This window comes from Nelumbo nucifera, chromosome 2 (genome assembly GCF_055504915.1).
Source record: "Nelumbo nucifera cultivar China Antique chromosome 2, China Antique-T2T, whole genome shotgun sequence".
In the NCBI taxonomy this organism is placed as follows: Eukaryota; Viridiplantae; Streptophyta; class Magnoliopsida; order Proteales; family Nelumbonaceae; genus Nelumbo; species Nelumbo nucifera.
This window is the reverse complement of record NC_142650.1, coordinates 39,092,548-39,110,826: the sequence shown is the minus strand read 5'-3', so window position 1 is coordinate 39,110,826 and position 18,279 is coordinate 39,092,548. Positions and strand designations below refer to the sequence as shown.

The 18,279-nt window shown below is 39.3% G+C and overlaps 1 protein-coding gene across 1 annotated transcript in view; it reads right to left on the bottom strand.

Moving 5' to 3' along the window:
- The window catches only part of LOC104599145 (26S proteasome non-ATPase regulatory subunit 8 homolog A-like), a 38,942-nt gene that overhangs the window by 10,845 nt on the left and 9,818 nt on the right, over positions 1 to 18,279 (bottom strand). Inside the window, exons 3-5 of the mRNA XM_010261543.3 lie at positions 17,334 to 17,436; positions 16,878 to 17,141; positions 11,955 to 12,066 (exon numbers count right to left, since the gene is read on the bottom strand). Coding sequence (XP_010259845.1) covers positions 11,955 to 12,066; positions 16,878 to 17,141; positions 17,334 to 17,436 — 479 coding nt within the window. The remainder of the gene's footprint in view (positions 1 to 11,954; positions 12,067 to 16,877; positions 17,142 to 17,333; positions 17,437 to 18,279) is intronic.

Here is an 18,279-nt window from a genome sequence, read left to right as displayed (position 1 = left end):
ACTAATGTGTACGGACCAAGCAATTACAGAGAAAGGAACGAACTACGGGAAGAGCTTTATGGGATTCAAGGGCTTCGGGATGATCCGTGGTGCTTGGGGGGAGATTTCAATGTAATTCGATTTACGAATGAATCAAATAACCCCCACCAGGTCATTATAACCAGCATGCGGAGATTCAACGATTTTATTAATAATTTTAAGTTAAAGGAACTCCTGTTGCTGCAAGCTAACTATACCTGGTCCAATTTTCAGGAGGTACCAACCTGCTCCAAATTAGATAGGTTCCTCTTCAATGAAAGCTGAGAAAACAAGTGGGCGGACTTGTTAACAAGGGCTTTACCTAGAGTCACATCTGACCATTGTCCCATTAGCCTAGGGCAGGAGCCTTTTAGGCAAGAACCTCGACCCTTTAGGTTTGAGAACATGTGGTTGACTCACCCGGACTTCGTGAAGAAGCTTGAGGAATGGTGGAGAGAAGACCTAAGGGGGTGAAGTGGAAAGGGGTAAGATTCCATAAAAAACTAAAAAGATTGAGAGCACAGATGAAGGATTGGAATAGGAAGCATTTTGGGAGAATAGAAGAAAGGAAATCATCTCTATTGACCCAAATAGAGGAACTGGATGAGAAGGAATCCCAAAGAGCTTTAAGCCCTCAAAATAGAGATCGGAGATGGAATCTGAAAAGAGAGTTAAATGAAGTTATTTTGAGAAGAAATTTCTTGGAGGCAGAAGTCTAGATGTAAATGGATTAAGGAAGGAGATGGGAACACTAAATTTTTTCATGACCTAGCCAATGAAAGGAGAAGGAAAAACCTAGTTTCCAAACTGGAAGTGGATGGAACAGTCTTTGATACCCAAGAGAGGATAGCCACTTGTTTTGTTGACCATTTCAAATCCATCTTGAGAAGACCCCTAAGCCCTAGAGTGGAGTTGGAAGGTGTAACCTAGTAGAGGCTTCCAGAAGAGAGTAGAAACTGGCTGGAGAGGAATTTTGAGGAAGAAATTAGAAAAGCTGTTTTTTCCATGGACAAATCTAAAGCACCAGGGCCAGATGGGTTCACAATGGCTTTCTTTCAAGATTGTTGGGACATAGTCAAAGAGGATTTAATTGAGGTCTTCAAGGAATTTGAGAACAATCAAGTGATGAGTAAGGGAATTAATGCTACTTTTTTAGCCTTAAATCTGAAAAAGAAAGAGGCCAAGCATCCAAAGTACTTTAGACTTATTAGTTTGGTGACTAGTGTTTAAAAGATTGTGGCAAAAGTCTTATCCTTGAGAATAAAGCAGGTGTTTCCTTGTCTTATAAGCCAAGCGCAAGGAGCTTTTGTTCAGGGGAGACAAATTGTAGATCAGATTCTAATAGCAAATGAATGTGTGGAGGAGATGAGGAGATCGGGGTGTAAAGGTTATGTTTGTAAACTTAACCTTGAAAAGGCCTATGACTTAGTGGATTTGGGATTCTTATTACTCGTGAAGTGTGGTTTGGGGATAAGTGGTGCAAATGGATAAACGGTTGCCTCTCTAGTTGCCATTATTCCATCCTAGTTAATGGGGTAGTTACTGATTTTTTCCCAGCTAGCAAGGGTCTGAGACAAGGTGATCCCATGTCACCTTTCCTTTTCACTTTAGTCGTTGATGCCTTTAGTAGACTCCTTTCAGAAGCGGATAGAGCCGGATCCCTAATAGGGTGGTGAATAGGTAGAGACAGAGTGTCAGTAACCCATCTCCAATTTGTAGATGATATAATAATCTTTTGTGAAGGCTGTGATTTGACAGAGGTAAGGAATTTGAAGGATTTAATAATTTACTTTGAGAAGGCCTCAAATTTGAAGGTAAATTTTGAGAAGAGTTGTGTTGTGGGGGTTCATTTGAACAGAGAGGAGGTGGAGTCTATAGCAGCCTTGTTAGAATGCACTTGCTCTCAATGGCCTCTATCCTATTTAGGACTTCCCCTAGGTGCAAATCCAAAGGAAAGTAGGTTCTGGAATCCGGTGGTTGAAAATTTTGAAAAAAGATTGGCAGCTTGGAAGAGAAACTACATCTCCGTGGGTGGTAGAGTTACTTTGATTAAAGCAACTTTAGCCAACTTGCCTTTATACTTCCTGTCAGTCTTTAGAAATCCTAAAAGGGAGGCAAAGAGGTTGGAAAAACTGATTAGGGACTTCCTATGGGAACCTGGTGTGGAGAAAAAAGACCACTTGATTAGGTGGGAGGTGGTGAGTAGAAGCAAAAAAGGAGGACTAGGCTTAGGGAATGTGGTGAGTAAGAATGAGGCTCTTTTAGGTAAGTGGCTTTGGAGGTGGCCCCTGGAGAGGGAGAGGTTGTGGCATGAAGTAGTGAAAAGTATCCATGGCTGCTCTGAATCAGGTTGGGATGCAGGGGTATCCCGAAGGGATTTACTCACAACTCCCTGGAAGGCTATCTCTAGCATTCTCCCTAATTTCCTCAGGTTTGTAAGGTACGATGCTTGTTTTGGAAACTCTATTCTTTTTTGGGAAGATACTTGGGTGAGATCTCAACCCCTAAAAGACCATTTCCCTTCTCTCTATTCCATATCCCTATTTAAAAAGAAACCCATTTCTTGGTTCCTCCCCCCCCCCCAGTTTGGCCTTTGGCTTTAAATTGGAATTTCGGGTTTCGGAGAGGGTTAAGGGATGAAGAATTTCTTTGTGTCTCAGAGTTGTTGTTGCTTCTAGATTCGGTGTACTTGGACCCCACTAACCCGGACAAAAGAGTCTGGGCTCTAAACCCGGTTGGCTCTTTCACTTGCGCATCTTTCTTTAATGCCCTTTGCTCTAATCCTTCCTCTCAAATCTTCCCTGTTAAAGAGGTTTGGTCAAGGCCAATACCCCCCAAAGTAGCAGTGTTCTGTTGGGAAGCCTATTATGGTAAGATCAATACTGTGGAAAACTTGCGAAAGAAGAAACCTTCTTTGTGTTTGTCCCCAAATTGGTGCTTTATGTGTAAAGTGAAGGAGGAGGACTATAACCATTTGCTGATATCGTGTTCCTTTGCTGCCAATATTTGGAATTGGGTTGTTTCTTTATTTGGGTGCAGGTGGAATTTGCCCTCTGAAGTAAAGCTGTTGTTCACTCCAGATGCTCTTGGGAGATTGACAAAAAGGGGGAAGATAATGTGGAAATGTATCAGAGCCGCCACCTTGTGGATTTTATGGGAGGAGAGAAATGCTAGAATATTTCAAGAAAAGGAAAGAAGTTTTGCTGAAGTCAAGGAATGTATATTGACAAAGACAATTTCATGGCTGAAATCTTCACAATTGTTGGCAGATTTCTCCTTTGATGACTTAAGGAGAAATTGGGAAGTAGTGGCTTCTACAGTCTCCACTAAGAACAAATTACAAGTTGAATGGAAACCCCCACCGGATGGAGTGGTAAAATTGAACTTTGATGGCAGCTGCCAAGATAACCCAGGGCCATCTGGAATTGGAAGGATTTTGAGAGATAAAGACAGCAATATGTTGTCTCTCTTCTCAGGACCAGCGGGTGAAGGCGATTCTGTAAGGGCAGAGCTACTAGCAGCGGTACAAGGCATACAGATGGCTAGTCAATTAGGAGTGAACAATTTGTTAGTAGAAGGAGATTCCAAGGTAGTAGTGGGCTGACTGAATAGCCCAGACACAGTTTGTTGGGGCTACAGGGATCTATTAAAGAAAGTTAAATTGATGACAAGAAATATGACTGTTAGGTTCCAGTGGGTTAGCAGATCAGCAAATGTAATGGCCGATTCTCTGGCCAAGCAAGAGGTGTCAAGGGGTGATCTGTTTTGGGCTACTTTGTAATTTGTATCTCAGGTTTGGGCATGTTTTAGTTTTTATGATTCAGTCCTTGGGGGAGGTAACATCTCGTGCCTCTTCTTAGGCTGCTTGTTTTTCTGATTTTATTTCAATAAAATTACTCTCATTTATCAAAAAAAAGGGTGGGCCACTGCTGTTAGGTATTGAGCCCACAAAGACTCCAGCCCAGTGGTTAACTCTTATTTAAAAAAAAAAAAAGGACTCCAGCCCAGTGTGGACACCAGCAGCATCAGGGATACCAGTTTATTTCCTCTAGATGGCCACGTCAGCCAGTGGTACAAAATGCATGATACCCTATCGTAATTACTTGATACTCCGATTGTAAGAAGCCATCTATATATAAGATGCCCAAGGAATAAAGGGGAGAGATTAATCCCCAATTTTCCTTCCTTCTCTTTTCTTGTAAGGAGGCAGAGCTCCCCTCAAAGAGAGCTCTTGTGTTAGGCAGGTTCCTAACATTTGGTATCAGAGCAGGGAGTGGTGAGTCGTTGATGTCTCTCACCACATCAGCCACAACGGACGATAGGATGGAGCAGTTGAAGCTGAACTATCACAAGGTGGCTTTGGATTTGAGATAAGTGAAGAAGAACGTCGGCTAATGGTGGGACAGTGATCAAGAGGGCTCCAGTCAAGGGAAGCAACCAAAGGGCTGGGGGTCCTTTCTGCAAGTTTCCAAAGCTGGACTTTTCTCCCTTCTCTGGCAACAATCCAGTCTCTTAGATCAACATGGCCAAGAGGTATTTTGATTTTCATGAAATACCCAGTCAACAGAGTTGCAGTGGCAGTGACCTATCTACATGGGGAGGCGATACTCTGGTTCCAATGGTACTGTCGTTCACACCCTCAGGTGTCTTGGACGGAGTTGACAGAGGCCATCTGCAATAGGTTTGATCCTACAACTTTTGAAGATCACAATGAGGTTCTCTCTAGGCTCCAACAAACCGGTACCGTAAGGGAGTACCAAATGGAATTCAAGAAGTTGGCGATGAGGGTGCACGGATAGCTGGAGAAGGCAATGGTGGGTTGTTTTATTGGAGTGCTCAAGGAGGAGATATGCAAAGAAGTGAAAACTCTGCATCTTCCAACAGTTATGGTGGCGGTAGGTCCCGCACATCTGCAGCAGGAGAGGACAAATCAGCTCATGAGGTTGAATCAGCTGGGTGCACCGCTCCTTAAAACCCCAACCCTAGCCAAACCTGAGACCACTCTGAACCCAGCTAGCAACACAGACCCACCTCAAAATATTCCCTTCAAGAAGTTAACCTGGGCCAAAATGCAGACCCAAAGGGAAAAGGGCCTGTGTTATAATTACGAGGAGAAATTCCACCCAAGCCAACAGTACAAAAAGCAACAGTTTTTCTTTTTGGACTCTAATGGGCCAGAAGAAGAGGAGGCTTCTATGGGCCTTGCATATGAGGAAGAAGCAGTAGATCCTTGTGAACTTGAGACCCCCGAAATCTCCCTGCAAGCATTGAATGGGTTGTCTCTGCCCAGACCAAAAGGGTGGAAGGATTCCTGGGTGGTAGGAAGGTATCAGTGTTGGTGGACAGTAGGAGCACACTCAATTTCATGACCAGCTCTCTAGCACACCAACTGGGACTCACTGTTCAACCTATCTCAGTTTTCATAGTCCATGTCGTTGACGGGAATCATCTTCAATGTGATAGAATCTGCAAAAGTATGGCTCTTAAAATACAAGGACATTTTTTCCATTTAGACCTACATCCCCTTAATTTCAGTGTAGCCAACACTGTGTTGGGCATCCATGGTTACACCTATTGGGTCCAATGCACCACACCATTAGAAAAAACTTATCATGGACTTTATGCTAAATGGAAAGCCTACCCACATATGTGGAACTTGGCCTGAAGAAGACAGACCTGTGAACTTGTCCACCCTCATAAAATACGGTCATGACTGTTAGCAACCCATACTGTTAACCATGGGCTCAGGCTATACAAGTCTAGTACTAACCCTAGAGCCATACCAGGGTTAGGGTCGTGCCGTGCCAGCCCGTGGGCCGTCCTGGGCCATGCCACCTCCGGAGGGATAATTTGGGGGGTCGGCCCAGCACAGCCCACGGCCCAAGCCCATGCTGTGCAATGGGCCTGGGCCGGGTGGGCTACAGGCCGTGCCGGGCTGGGCCATAGGATGGGCCTTGGGCATGGGCCAGATTGATTTTTTTTGTTTTTTTTTTACATTTTTTTATTTTTTTCTTTGCTAAGTAGAACTAAAATATTTAACTTTCCTTTGGGAACTATTTGAAAAAATAAGAAATCTAACAAAGAAATGAAAAAAATACTTAACCAAATAAGAAATCAAAGAGACAAAGACTCAAAGTGAATAACAAATTGGAAGAAAAATAGGAATTTTATTTCATTTAAATTTGAATGATAAAAAGCATACAATGGTTGGATGAATGAAATATGAAAATTGGAACATGGAATAAATTAATAAAATATAAAAAATACAATATAGTTACAAATTGAAAATAAAAAATTACGTTATTAAAAAATATAAAATAAATTAAATAAAATTAAAACAAATTTTACAATAATTTGAAAAAATGCTACACAACTATTGAGTATACAAAAAATACTGACTTCATCATTTTCTCCTATTGTTCTTGACTTTGATCATTGTAGGAATTGAAAATGGTGGAGGATAGGAATATTTAAAGGAATTGTTGAATTGGTGTGATGAGAATGGTGGAGGATAGGCCTATTTATAGGAATTGAAAATAATTCAATTGCCCCAAATACCCTACAAATTAGCCATTTTTTAGTTTTTGGGAAGGGCATTTTGGTCATTGTAAAGTTATTTATCACTTTACCCAAAATGCCCCCCCAAACTAGTTGGTATATAGCTGTTGGGGGCATTTGTGTCATTCTTTCTCCCCCCAAAAACCAAAATACATAAATACCCCCCCTATATAGTTGTTGGGGGGTATTTCTGTAAAAAACCACCCTATATAGCTACAGGCCCGCAAGCCGTGTCGTGCTGGCCCGTAGACCTGGAACCCCAAGCCTAACATGGCTGGGCAGGTCCAAATTCAGGCCAGGCCGCATACAGCCCAATTTACACCTCTAACCAGGGTGAATTCGAAGAGAACCAATTATCGTTGGAACAACTCTCTCGGAATTCTCTAAGGTTTTTAGTGAACCCCAGGGCTACCACCCCAATGTTCCCGAGACCACTGGATTTCCATAGTTCCAAGAGCTGCTCTGGCCAATGTACAGCCTTATAGATGCCTGTATTTTCAGAAGTGTCAAATCGAAGCCATTGTTGAGGAACTAATTAGTACGAGACATATACAACCCAGCCATAGCCCATAATCATCCTCACGATTGTGTTGACTACCGCGGGGGTGCCAACAGCCCAAATTGCCTTATAAACCGTCTGCAATACTTGGTTAGGCCCAAGAAGGCCTTTAGTTGTTTCATTGTTCTGGGTTGGACCCAATGCACTATGCTAGCCACTTTTTCTAGATCGGCCATGACCAGCCCATCCTCATTAGTAGTCATTACATGCCCAAGGTATTGAGTCTGCCCCTGCCCAAAAACACTTGGCAAAGAGCCAGTGCTGCTTAAGAATACCCATGAAGGAGTGGCCAGCTAGGACTGTAGATAAGAATATCGTTGAAGAAAACCAAAATAAATTTATGGAGGTAGGGCCTGAACATGACATCCATGAGAGATTGGAAAGTCAACGGCAGTTTGATAGGCCAAATGGCATAACAAGGAACTCGTAGTGGCCATCATGGGAAGGCTGTCTTGTGGACATCATCTCTATGGACCCTGATCTAGTGCTATTCGAACCTAGGATCCAGCTTTGAAAACACCTTGGCTCCCCTGAGCCCATCCAACAACTCGTCAATAAGGGGTAAGGGAAAGCAGTCCTTATCAGTGATGTCATTCAATGCTCGTAGCCAACACAGAAGTGTCAAGTGTTGTCTTTCTTCTTGACAAAAAGAACTAGTGAGTAGGCGCTGTTACTAGCCTGTTATAATGCCCCACTACATGTCTTGAACCAAATGTTAAATTTCTTGGTGTTGATAGTGTGTGTACCAATAGGGGCCGACATCAACTGGAGCTGCCGTGTGCATGATGAGAATCTGGTACTAGGCTAGGAGGGCCTGCAACTACTAATTATAAATAGGGATGGCAATTTTCCCCATCCTATTGTTTTAAAAGCGCAAGGTGCAATTTGCGCTCGAGGCACAAAGCATAAGGTGAGGCACGCCTTTTTGAAGCAAGGTGCAAAAATACAAAAATACCCAAAAAATAAAAAAATTTAAAAAATATATAAAAATATAAAAGTATTCAACATAATATTAATAAAAATATAAACTTAGCTTTTAAAATAAATGTTTTAAAAAACCTATTATTTAAACTTGAAATACATATACATAACATGTAAAGTGCATTCAAATGAAAATTTAAAAATAAAATCAAACATATAAAACATTTTCAAGCATGTAAAACCCACAATCTCTTTTTCTTTTCCTCAATTGCATTACTTCAAATAGCTAATGTAATGTAAAAGCATTCTTGATTCTAAGAGCCGCCTTTGTACCAAGCCCCTCAAGGCAAGCACATACAAATGCATGTTAGGGTCTTAAAATTTTAATCCTTACACAAAAGTAAATGATTTTATAATGTTAATTGTCTTTTAAGAAGATATTTTACTAGGATGAATGAATGAACAATATAAGCAAATAGGGGGTTCTCAAAGCTTGGTTGGGGGTCTGAGGGTAGAGCCCCCGGCCCGTTAGGTTCAAAAAAGAACAAAAGGCGCAAAAAATTAAAAAGGCATACACCTGGGCTGAAGCTCAAGGTGCACTAGGCACATACCTTAAATGAACCTCGCCTAAGCACCTAGGAGCGCCTTTTAAATCATTGCCCCATCCCCTACAGCTACAGGTACCCGACCTCCTTGACCTGATGGGGTCAGGGACGAGGATTGGGATTAATAGGGATCCCCGATCGGGGTTAGGATTGGGGAATGAAGTCCTCATATATATATATATATATATATATAATTAAAAAATTTCAAGGATTTAGGATCCCCATAGGGAACTCGTCTCTGTCGGGGTCAAGGACGAGGATTTATTTCAAAATTGGGGTCGGGGACAAGGAATATGATCCCCGCCCCGTTGCCATTCCTAATTATAAAAGGTAGTGTTGGCATTTATTGCCATAGTATCCAAGTGTGGGCTGGAATGACAAGGGCCCAATAGCATCAAGGTGGGCCGGTCTAAGTCCAAGCTAGATTTGAATAGTGAGCTTATGGTAGCTAGTTGAGGTTGCAATGCCTTAGTCCCATTGTGTATGATAGTGTGCTCATTCTTTTGGAATTCCATGCTCAAATTTGACCAATCACAAATCACCTTGCCGAGCTAGGTAACCATTGGACCCCTAGCACGACGTAATCCCCACTAAAGACCAATGTGTAGAGATCTACTTGGACATCTTCCCCTTGTATATTGAGTTCCAAGCCACTGCAAATCCCTTCACAAGGTAGTAAGGTGCCATTGGCAACTTGAACATTGAACTTGAAGGTGGGCCTAACGATTAAACCTAGAAGTAGTGCCACATTCTCCGAAATAAAGTTCATGGTGCTGCCACTATCCACCAAGATGGATACCACCCATCCCTTAAGGTAGTTCAACTCTCATAGTTTGAGGGGATGTGAGCTCAGTGAGGGCTTGTAGAGATACCTTGGTGGGCCTAGACCAAATATCACACCCAAATTGGCTTGAGTTTCTTTAGGGGTTGCAATTTCTTGGGCTTCTTCTTCCCTTGGCCCATTGATCTAAAGGAGACACTTGTTAGGTATTACATTTGTGCCCTAGGTCGAACCTCTCATCACACTTGTAGCATAGGCACTTACCTTGTCGGGCTTGCACCTCCACCCATGTTCATTTCTTGAAAGGAACATTGGGTCCGAGGCCCTAGGTTTCCAATTTAGTTGGGATAGATGGAGTTAGATTTGGGCCCTTTTGTCTTCTATAAGTTGGGGTAAAGGTGGGGTCTTAATTATGGGACCCTGAGATTTACCCAATAGCCTCTTAAGTCAGCCCAACTTCTCTTCATACAGACGGACCAGGCCTATAGCAACCATAATGGAGGTGGGTTGCAGAGCCTTCACCTCCACCTTTATCTCATCCTTCAACCCCCTAACGAAGCAACCTAATAGGGCCTTTACCGGCCACCCCTATACTCAAGTCAATAGACACTTAAACTTAATTGATAATCTCTAACCAACCTTGTTTGGCGCAATTTTGAAAGGTGCTTGTCATAATCCTTGAAGCCAATAGGTCTGAATAGCACATAGAGGACTTCTGTGAAACCCGCGCAAGTCACTTGTGGGTATGACTGACGAAACCAGTGAAACTAGAGAATTGCCTCTCCTTCCAAATGGATAGCAGCAATTGGAACCCTCTAGTTGCCAGGAGTTTCACAATATTCAAAGTACCATTCATCCTTAAAGATCCAAAGCTCAGGATCCTCACTAGAGTAGTTTGAAAAGACCAATTTCATCTATTTCCATGGTGTCACCCCACCACTTCTGACTACTTGTTTGGCTAGAATTGTTTGGCTAGAACCTTCCTCTTCGTCGTCTTTGCTCTCACAAATGGTTAACTTCTTGAGTTTGATCAAGACCACAGAGTAGCTTTAATTTCATTCATGTCGCCTAAGAACTTGTGAAGTTCCCCCTCAATTTGATCAATACACTCCTCAATGGAAGCAGATCTAGTACTCACCATTGGGTTGCCCCAATCGAAGTTCTCATTCTAGTTGATAGGAACTGCCTATCACAAGAGCTTCGAGAGAGAGTTTGGTCCTCCTACAAAGTTCAAATAAAGGAAGAAGAAGAAGATGAATAGGGTTGAAGCACTCAAAAGAAAATCTCTTTTATTCTCTATATGATCATTTATAGGGATTACATTATGCAGAAAGCCTCTCAGCTGTAACTAACTTGTTGGCATGATCCTCTCACGCACGATTTAAAATGTCCATAAATTTCCTAATATTTCCACGACATATTTCCATTATCATGGGTACTGACACTAAATTTTATTGGAATCTACATATTCCCTAGTGAACACAAGCAGCACTGTGTGGAGTACAAAGAATAGTATTATAACATAATTTGGTGACAATATTGTAGATATGTAGAGCATCAAAGTTATTAGTTAATGCCTACCTAAGGCACCTGATTACCACTTTGAACCAGTTCCATATTCATTTTAAACATGAAGTTAAATATTAGTTTTTATTTGTGTAATAGATTATTTGGTTGATCTACAAGAATCATTTATATTTTCTACAAGTTCAAATTTTCTTTGAACTCATTATGTCATGTAGTCTTGAATCTTAAGGTTCACACAACTTTAAAAGTTTTGTCTATAACCTTAGTTTCTTAGCTTTGTTCAATGATTTGGAACGAGATAATAATTGAAAAAGGTGTCCCCATGCTTCTTTTATCATTTCATAAAATATCATTTTATATTTTTGCATATTTTACAATGTTTCCACCATGTATATAGTTTTTATTATATTTCCATACGATAGTTCCGATATTTCTAACATGTTTCCTATACTTGGATGACAGACATTTCCACCGACACCGACATTTTAAATCTTTGCTCTCACGTAGGTCTTCTGATATCTCCGGATAGGGATCATGCAAGTGGGCCAAGTGCTAGTGATGGGCCTGGAGGTGTGCCCATCAGAGGAATAACATGTTTTGGGCTAAATTGCAATTATTCTTATGGGTGTTGTGGATAAGGTCTCTTATCTCCTCTTTTATCTACTTGTAATCTCCATATTAATCTTTAATGAAAATTTCTGTTACTTGTAAAAAAAAAAGTGAACTCTCTCATTTCTTGCTCATTCTATGATGGACAGAAAACTGCCTACGTGCTTTCCCATCCTTAAGCACCTATAGCCCCTCCACCCCACAAATCCCAACATAGATCTGGAATTTGTAGGACCCCTACCTTGTCCTACATAAAAAAAGCAAGAAAAATGGTCAACATAAGCAATATAAAATGCTTATATTGACAAGTAGAGTATTCTGAAGGGCAGAAGGGAAAAATATAAAATGCACGAGTCAAGATGTTTAAACTATCTACCTCAGTTATATATTCAGATAACTCTTGTTCAGAAGAGAACATGAGCATCTGCTTTGCATCACTAATTGAGAGATAATCATATGCCTTCTCACTGCATCCTGCTATTTCATCCCTGAAAAAGAAGAAGTTCAAAAACACATAAGAAAATATTGTTAGCATAGGCTTCAGCACCTAAAGTTGAAGTGCAAAATACAGGTAACAGTAGCTTCAGTAGCTTTAGAAAACAAAAAGGTAAAGGGGTGGATCCTTTATTTCCGCCAGAAAAAATAAATAAAGAAAGAAAGAAAAAAAACCATTCATCAATTGTTCTTGTGTATTGAGGATAAAATCTTCAAGTTCTTCCATGTCAGTTAAGGTTTTGAAATCTTAGAGGATTCAAGACTATGTCACCGACTTGTGTGCCAAACAAATAAGAAAATAATAAAAAGAAAACAGTATAAGTAACTATGTGGTGCACTATTTTTTTTTTTTTTTGATAAGTAACTATGAAGTGCATTATCATAGCTATCAAAGCACACACGGATGGTCACCTCACTTAATCGTCTACCTATTATGTACATACTGCTATGAAACACTTTTATATTCTTTGTTTTTTAATATTATAATAATTAAATAGATATTATTAAACTAAAACATTCATTTTATGGATTTATATACTAGTTTCTTTTTATTATTTTCTTATTTGTTAGGGTTCAATCAACAATCAACACACATGTTGGTGTATACTGTCTTGAACACTCAAAGACTTCAAAACATGAACCCTATGCAAGGAAGAACTTAAAATTCTGTCCAACACATTGCTTATCTTTATCATCATCGTCAACAATGACAACATCCACCCCTTTTTTCCCTTTTCCTAGACAATAATAGAGGCTCAGCCCCTATATTTTCTGAATTTTCTTTTCTTTCTTCTTTTTTCTCCTCATAAATATGTTGATTTTCTATGTTTTAATATGAAGCTTATACCTTTTTTATGAAGTTCATAGATAATTATCAACGAAAAGTAGTTGCTGGTTGCTATAGAATCTAGGGAATACTCCCAGGATTCATGGTTTCTATGTAAAAATTCCATTACCTAGGCGCCTGCCTAGGTGACTAGGCAACAGCCAACAAGGCGCCCTCCTTCGGATGTAGTAAGACTCTTTGATCCAAACTTCTTTAGACCTCCAAAGAAGAAGGGGAGAGCAATGTGGAGGACAAAAAGAGCAGCTGTTTTGTGGTCAATCTGGGAAGAAAGAAACAATAGGATCTTCCAGGATTCTGAAAGATCTAAGGAGAAAATCATTGACTGCATATCTACCAAGGTCATTCATTGGCTTAAAGCATCCCCTTTATCTAAAGATTATTCAGCTGATGATTTGTTTAGAGGATGGTACACTGTGTGGCAAACTCTTCTTCATTGAGGTCTGTGTTAAAGGAGCAATGGATCCCTCCTGCACATCAATGGGTGAAGCAGAACTTCGATGGGAGCTCGCTCCTTAGGAAACCCGGGTCCCTCTGGGGTGCGAGGAGCCTTCAGAGACAGGGAGGGCAGACTGGTTGCACTGTATTCAGGTCCAATAGGTAATGGAGACTCTTTGAGAGCAGAGATTATGGCCTTGCTACAAGGTCTAAGGCTGGCTAAACAATAAGGCTTACACCAGATTGAGGTAGAAGGGGACTCTAAACTATTAATTGGGTGGTTGCAGTCACATAACTTGGGGGCTTGGGCACATCGACAATTCATGAGGGAAATAAACTGCTTAGCAAGGGAGGTTGGGGCACTGTTCAAGTGGACAAGGAGGTCAGCGAATGGACTAGCCAACACCCTTGCAAAGAAAGGAACTTTTAGGGAAAACTTGTTTTGGGCTGTTCTGTAATCAGAAAGCACTTTTCTTGGGGTAAACACCCTTAACTGGGTGGTGACAGTGTATTTCTCTTAATCTGTCTAATGAAAGTTACCGTTTCTAATAAAAAAAAAAAACAGCCAACAAGGCCCTCCTATCGCTTAGCTTTGCCTTGGAGCCTTGAAAATTATGTGCCTTATGCAAAAATACGTAGGCACTTGAGCAAGGCAACCCTCCAAGAGCGCCTTGTCACCTAGGCATTGCCTTGACAACTATGTCTAAACCAAATTGATAAGTCAAGCATTCTAAACATTTAATAGGTTGGCTGTGCTACAAATTGAGCTAATCTTCATTTTATTTTAAGTGCAATCCCACCTTTAGGATATATCATGATTTTATTATTTAATAAAAGTTATCCACTCTGTCTACCTGGACTAAATTTAGGAATAAGAAAATAAATAAATAAAACTTCCTAGAATTGAAATCCAAGTGACCAAAGACCACTACTATTACAATATCAGAACACCTAAATTTGAAATAATATACAAGTCCAAGGTCCCCATGGAGCAAACATGCAGGTAACAAATGTACAAAATTTGCATCCATTGGCACCTTCATGATATATAAACCAGTTTTATTTTATTTTTTTTTCTTTGAGTTGAAGCTTCTGTATCAGCCCTAGGGCTCTCTATAAGGAACATATAACTTTCTGAGTTTCTGCATTCTTCTAATCCAACCATTCTTTTACCAAATAGATGTTACTTAGGCTTTCACTAATAAAAGCTGGCCTAATAGTTGTCAAGGTTACACTTGAGCAACAAGGCACCCTTGGAGGATCACCTCACCCAAGCACCTATATACTTTTGTATAAGGTGCTACATAGTATTTTTATATTTTTATTCTATGATATTTATAATATTAGAAAAGATATTATTACACCAAATTATTCATTTTGAGGGTTTATAACATTTTTATAATTCTTATACTAGTTACTTTCTATAATTTTATTATCTGTTCGGGTTCAATTAAAACACAAGTTGGTGATGTAGTATTGAACCCTTTACAACTTCAAAACCTGAACTGATAAGTAAAGAACTTGAAGTTTTTATCCAATCACAATAACAACCAAGGAATTATCATTATCATTCTTATTATTATATTAATTATTATAATATATAATAATTTTTTTTGAAAAAGGTAAGGTAAATTTATTAAATAGAAATCAGAACCATACAAAGGGCCTCCCAGAAGGGAGCAAAGACTGAGAACAGCCTCTCAGTTTACATTACAATTCAAATATACTAACATTGTCATTATTATATTAATTATCATTGTCATTATTATATATAATAATTATCATTGTCATTATTATATTAATAATTATTATTATATTACTAATATTCCTCCTCTTCCTGGGATAAAAACAAGGGCCCAGCCCCTATATTTTCTTTTCTTTCTTCTTTTTCTTCTCATAAATATGTTGATTTTCTATGTTCTTATATGACACTTATACTTATTTCTTGAGGACTATGGTAATTATAAGTCAGAGGTTACTGCTGATTATTATAAAGCATAGGGAATTAATGTGAGATTTATAAATTTTGTTATAAAAAACTCCATCGCCTAGGCAACTAGGAACCCCCTATCACCTAGGTTCACCTTGGCACTTTGAAAACTTAAAGCATTCAGTGTGAGAGTATAAGATCAGACTGCAATTGTAATTTCATGGGAGTTAGCCAAGAAAAATCCACTCCAAACAACAGAATCAAAGTTCAGGTATGCTGGTAGCTTCCAAAATGGTGTTTAGGACATTAGTATCATCAGCATATGTGTAGTGCACCGCATCCACATGTAACATCTATTAATAGAATTCTCCTACTTATGGCTAACATGAAATGTAGAAGTGGAGCTGGAACCCACAGACCAAGGTAACCATGCCAATATAGTACACTATCAACATCAGAGAATGAACTTAGCAGATGATGACACTCGTTTATCAGGTCTTTGAAAAATTGTCCCTCTAATTTTTCTTTAATTTTGAGGAAATTACAGGGTGGTACCCTGTACTTTGGAGGTAGTGACACTTAAGGGCCTCAACTTTCACTTGCGACAACGATGTACACTGTACTTTCAGAAATCAATACTCAAGTGAAAATTCACTGCAGATGTTACAGTGAGTTGTAAATCTACCAAAATGCCCATTCACGGTTTGAGTAGCTGAGAGAATAAAATTGCAAAATGACAGAAATGGACATGGTTAATGCACAGATTGTTGTGTTGCTTCAACACCCTATTCGTTCAACACAGAGAAAGAAAATGGGAAGGAAAGGGTTTAAGAACTAGGGTTTTAGAGACCCAATAAAGGAGAGGGAGAAACAGTTTCATGAAACATGCAAAGGTAGTTTTGGGATTTTTAAATGTTCCAAGGCTCACATGACATCATGTGCTCCAGATAAGTGACGGGATGCTAACGGCTGGAGTTGAATGTTGATAGGTTGCAAGTGGAAGTTGAAGCCCTTAAAGTATCACTACCCCAAAAGTGCAAGGTACCTCCCTGTAATTTTCCTTTTAACTTTTGATAAGGCTGTAAAATTTATCTGTTTCTCGAACTCAAATTTGAATTCAATCCAGTTAAGGGTGACCCATATACGATCCATTACACAATAGCAATCGATTCTAGTTCATTTTATTAATAATACATAATATTACTTTTTTCTTCTATTAATAAAATCTTTTTTGGTACTAATAAAAAAATATACATAATATTACTTTTAGTTTAACTTATTAATGCTATTCAAAATTCAATTGCATTCTGAATTTGATTAGAATTCAATAAAAATCTGGCAAGTAAGACTTGATTAAAATCTGAATATTAATGAATCAAATTGGGATCTAGGTATATCCATCTTGATCTAATCTATTTGCAGCCCTACCTTTTCACCCAGAAAGAATGCAATAAATCAGACTACCTTACAAAATCTACACCCTCAAATGTAACACATTCACCAGTATGCCATTGGATTGTTGTTTGTTTATACAATTGTACTCAATGGACACCTTACATTTCCTAATTCAATATGCATGTATAGTATATTACCTGACTGTCTTTGCAAGGAGATCCATGAAATAAACGTAAGTCTCATGTGGCACTGTCTGTCTTGCACTCAAAACGCGATTATAAGCCCCTTCCATGAAAGATTGTTCCAATTCCACAGCATGCTTAATACAAGGATTCTCCAAGGTGGTGGCTGAAAGCAGTTCCAGTTCAGTGTGAAACTCCGCTATTCTGTTCTGCACGAGGAGTCTAAGAAGATTAAGGCCCAAAATTGGGTACTGCTGCGGCGATGGTGGTAAACGGTGCCTGTTCCAGCAACAGAAGAACTACTTTTCTAAGAGCTTATAAAAGATGGAAGGTAAAGATTTAGTGATGATAAAGTCCAACATAAACAAAATGCATTGTGGAACAGTCAAGGAGTATATCACTTTGAAGAATTAAAGATGTATAATTAACTTCATTTTTTTGTTTCCTTGATAAAAGCCAACAGAAAGTTACCCAGCATCTGTATAATAAGGTTTCAGTTGGAAGAAATCCCTCTCAAAGGCATCTTGGTCCTCTGTCTTCACACTAAGAACTACAGCATGTTCATATATATCCCCTGAAAATTCTCAGTCACACAAATAAACATTAGAAGGGGAATATAATTAGAAATATGAATGCAAGTAAATGCACACAGACACTTTTTTTATTAATTAGAGGCCTTACTGCTTTAGAACCTCTGATAATATTAAGTAGTCATTTAGTATGCATACTAAGTTTCAGGAACATTAGAAATAGTGAACATCATACCCTCAAAGGACTTGACTTCACCAAGAAAATAGAACAGGTATAGGAAAAATTGAAACCATTCATTCATCATCTTTGGCAACAATCATGGTTATATTATTCAAAGTTCAGTTTAAGTTCACATGGTTTAGAGAACATGAAAGTATTTCTCCGGAACCAAGAGAAAAATTACCCCCATTTGAAATGAAAATTTATCAAACCAGTTTATCGGGTTATTACTAGCTGAGCCTGAGCAGGACAATCAAATCTGAGGAGTCTCGAAAGTGGAAAAAATTTTGTAAGCTCCTATTTACCCAAGAATCAGTCTCTTCATCTGGAAACTGCTTTCTCATGGTTTCCGACTAGGATGCAGATAAAGGTGTGATGGGAACTCCCATCAAATCATCACCCAAGTCTTGTTCCAACCATATGGGGTTGGCTACATGAATCCTGTTTTACCATTTCATTCTGTTCAGTGTCATATCCATCATTAAATTACAAGCACTTAAATCACTTCTTACTACCACCCAAGTCATTTTCAGTCTGTTCCTAGCTCTTCTAGCCCCTTCAACTTGTAGCAGATCCACTTCTTCTAACGGTAAATGGTCTTCTCTACAAATGACCAAACCATCTCAGTCTACTTTTCTTTCTAAAGTAAATAAAAAAGAAAATATTA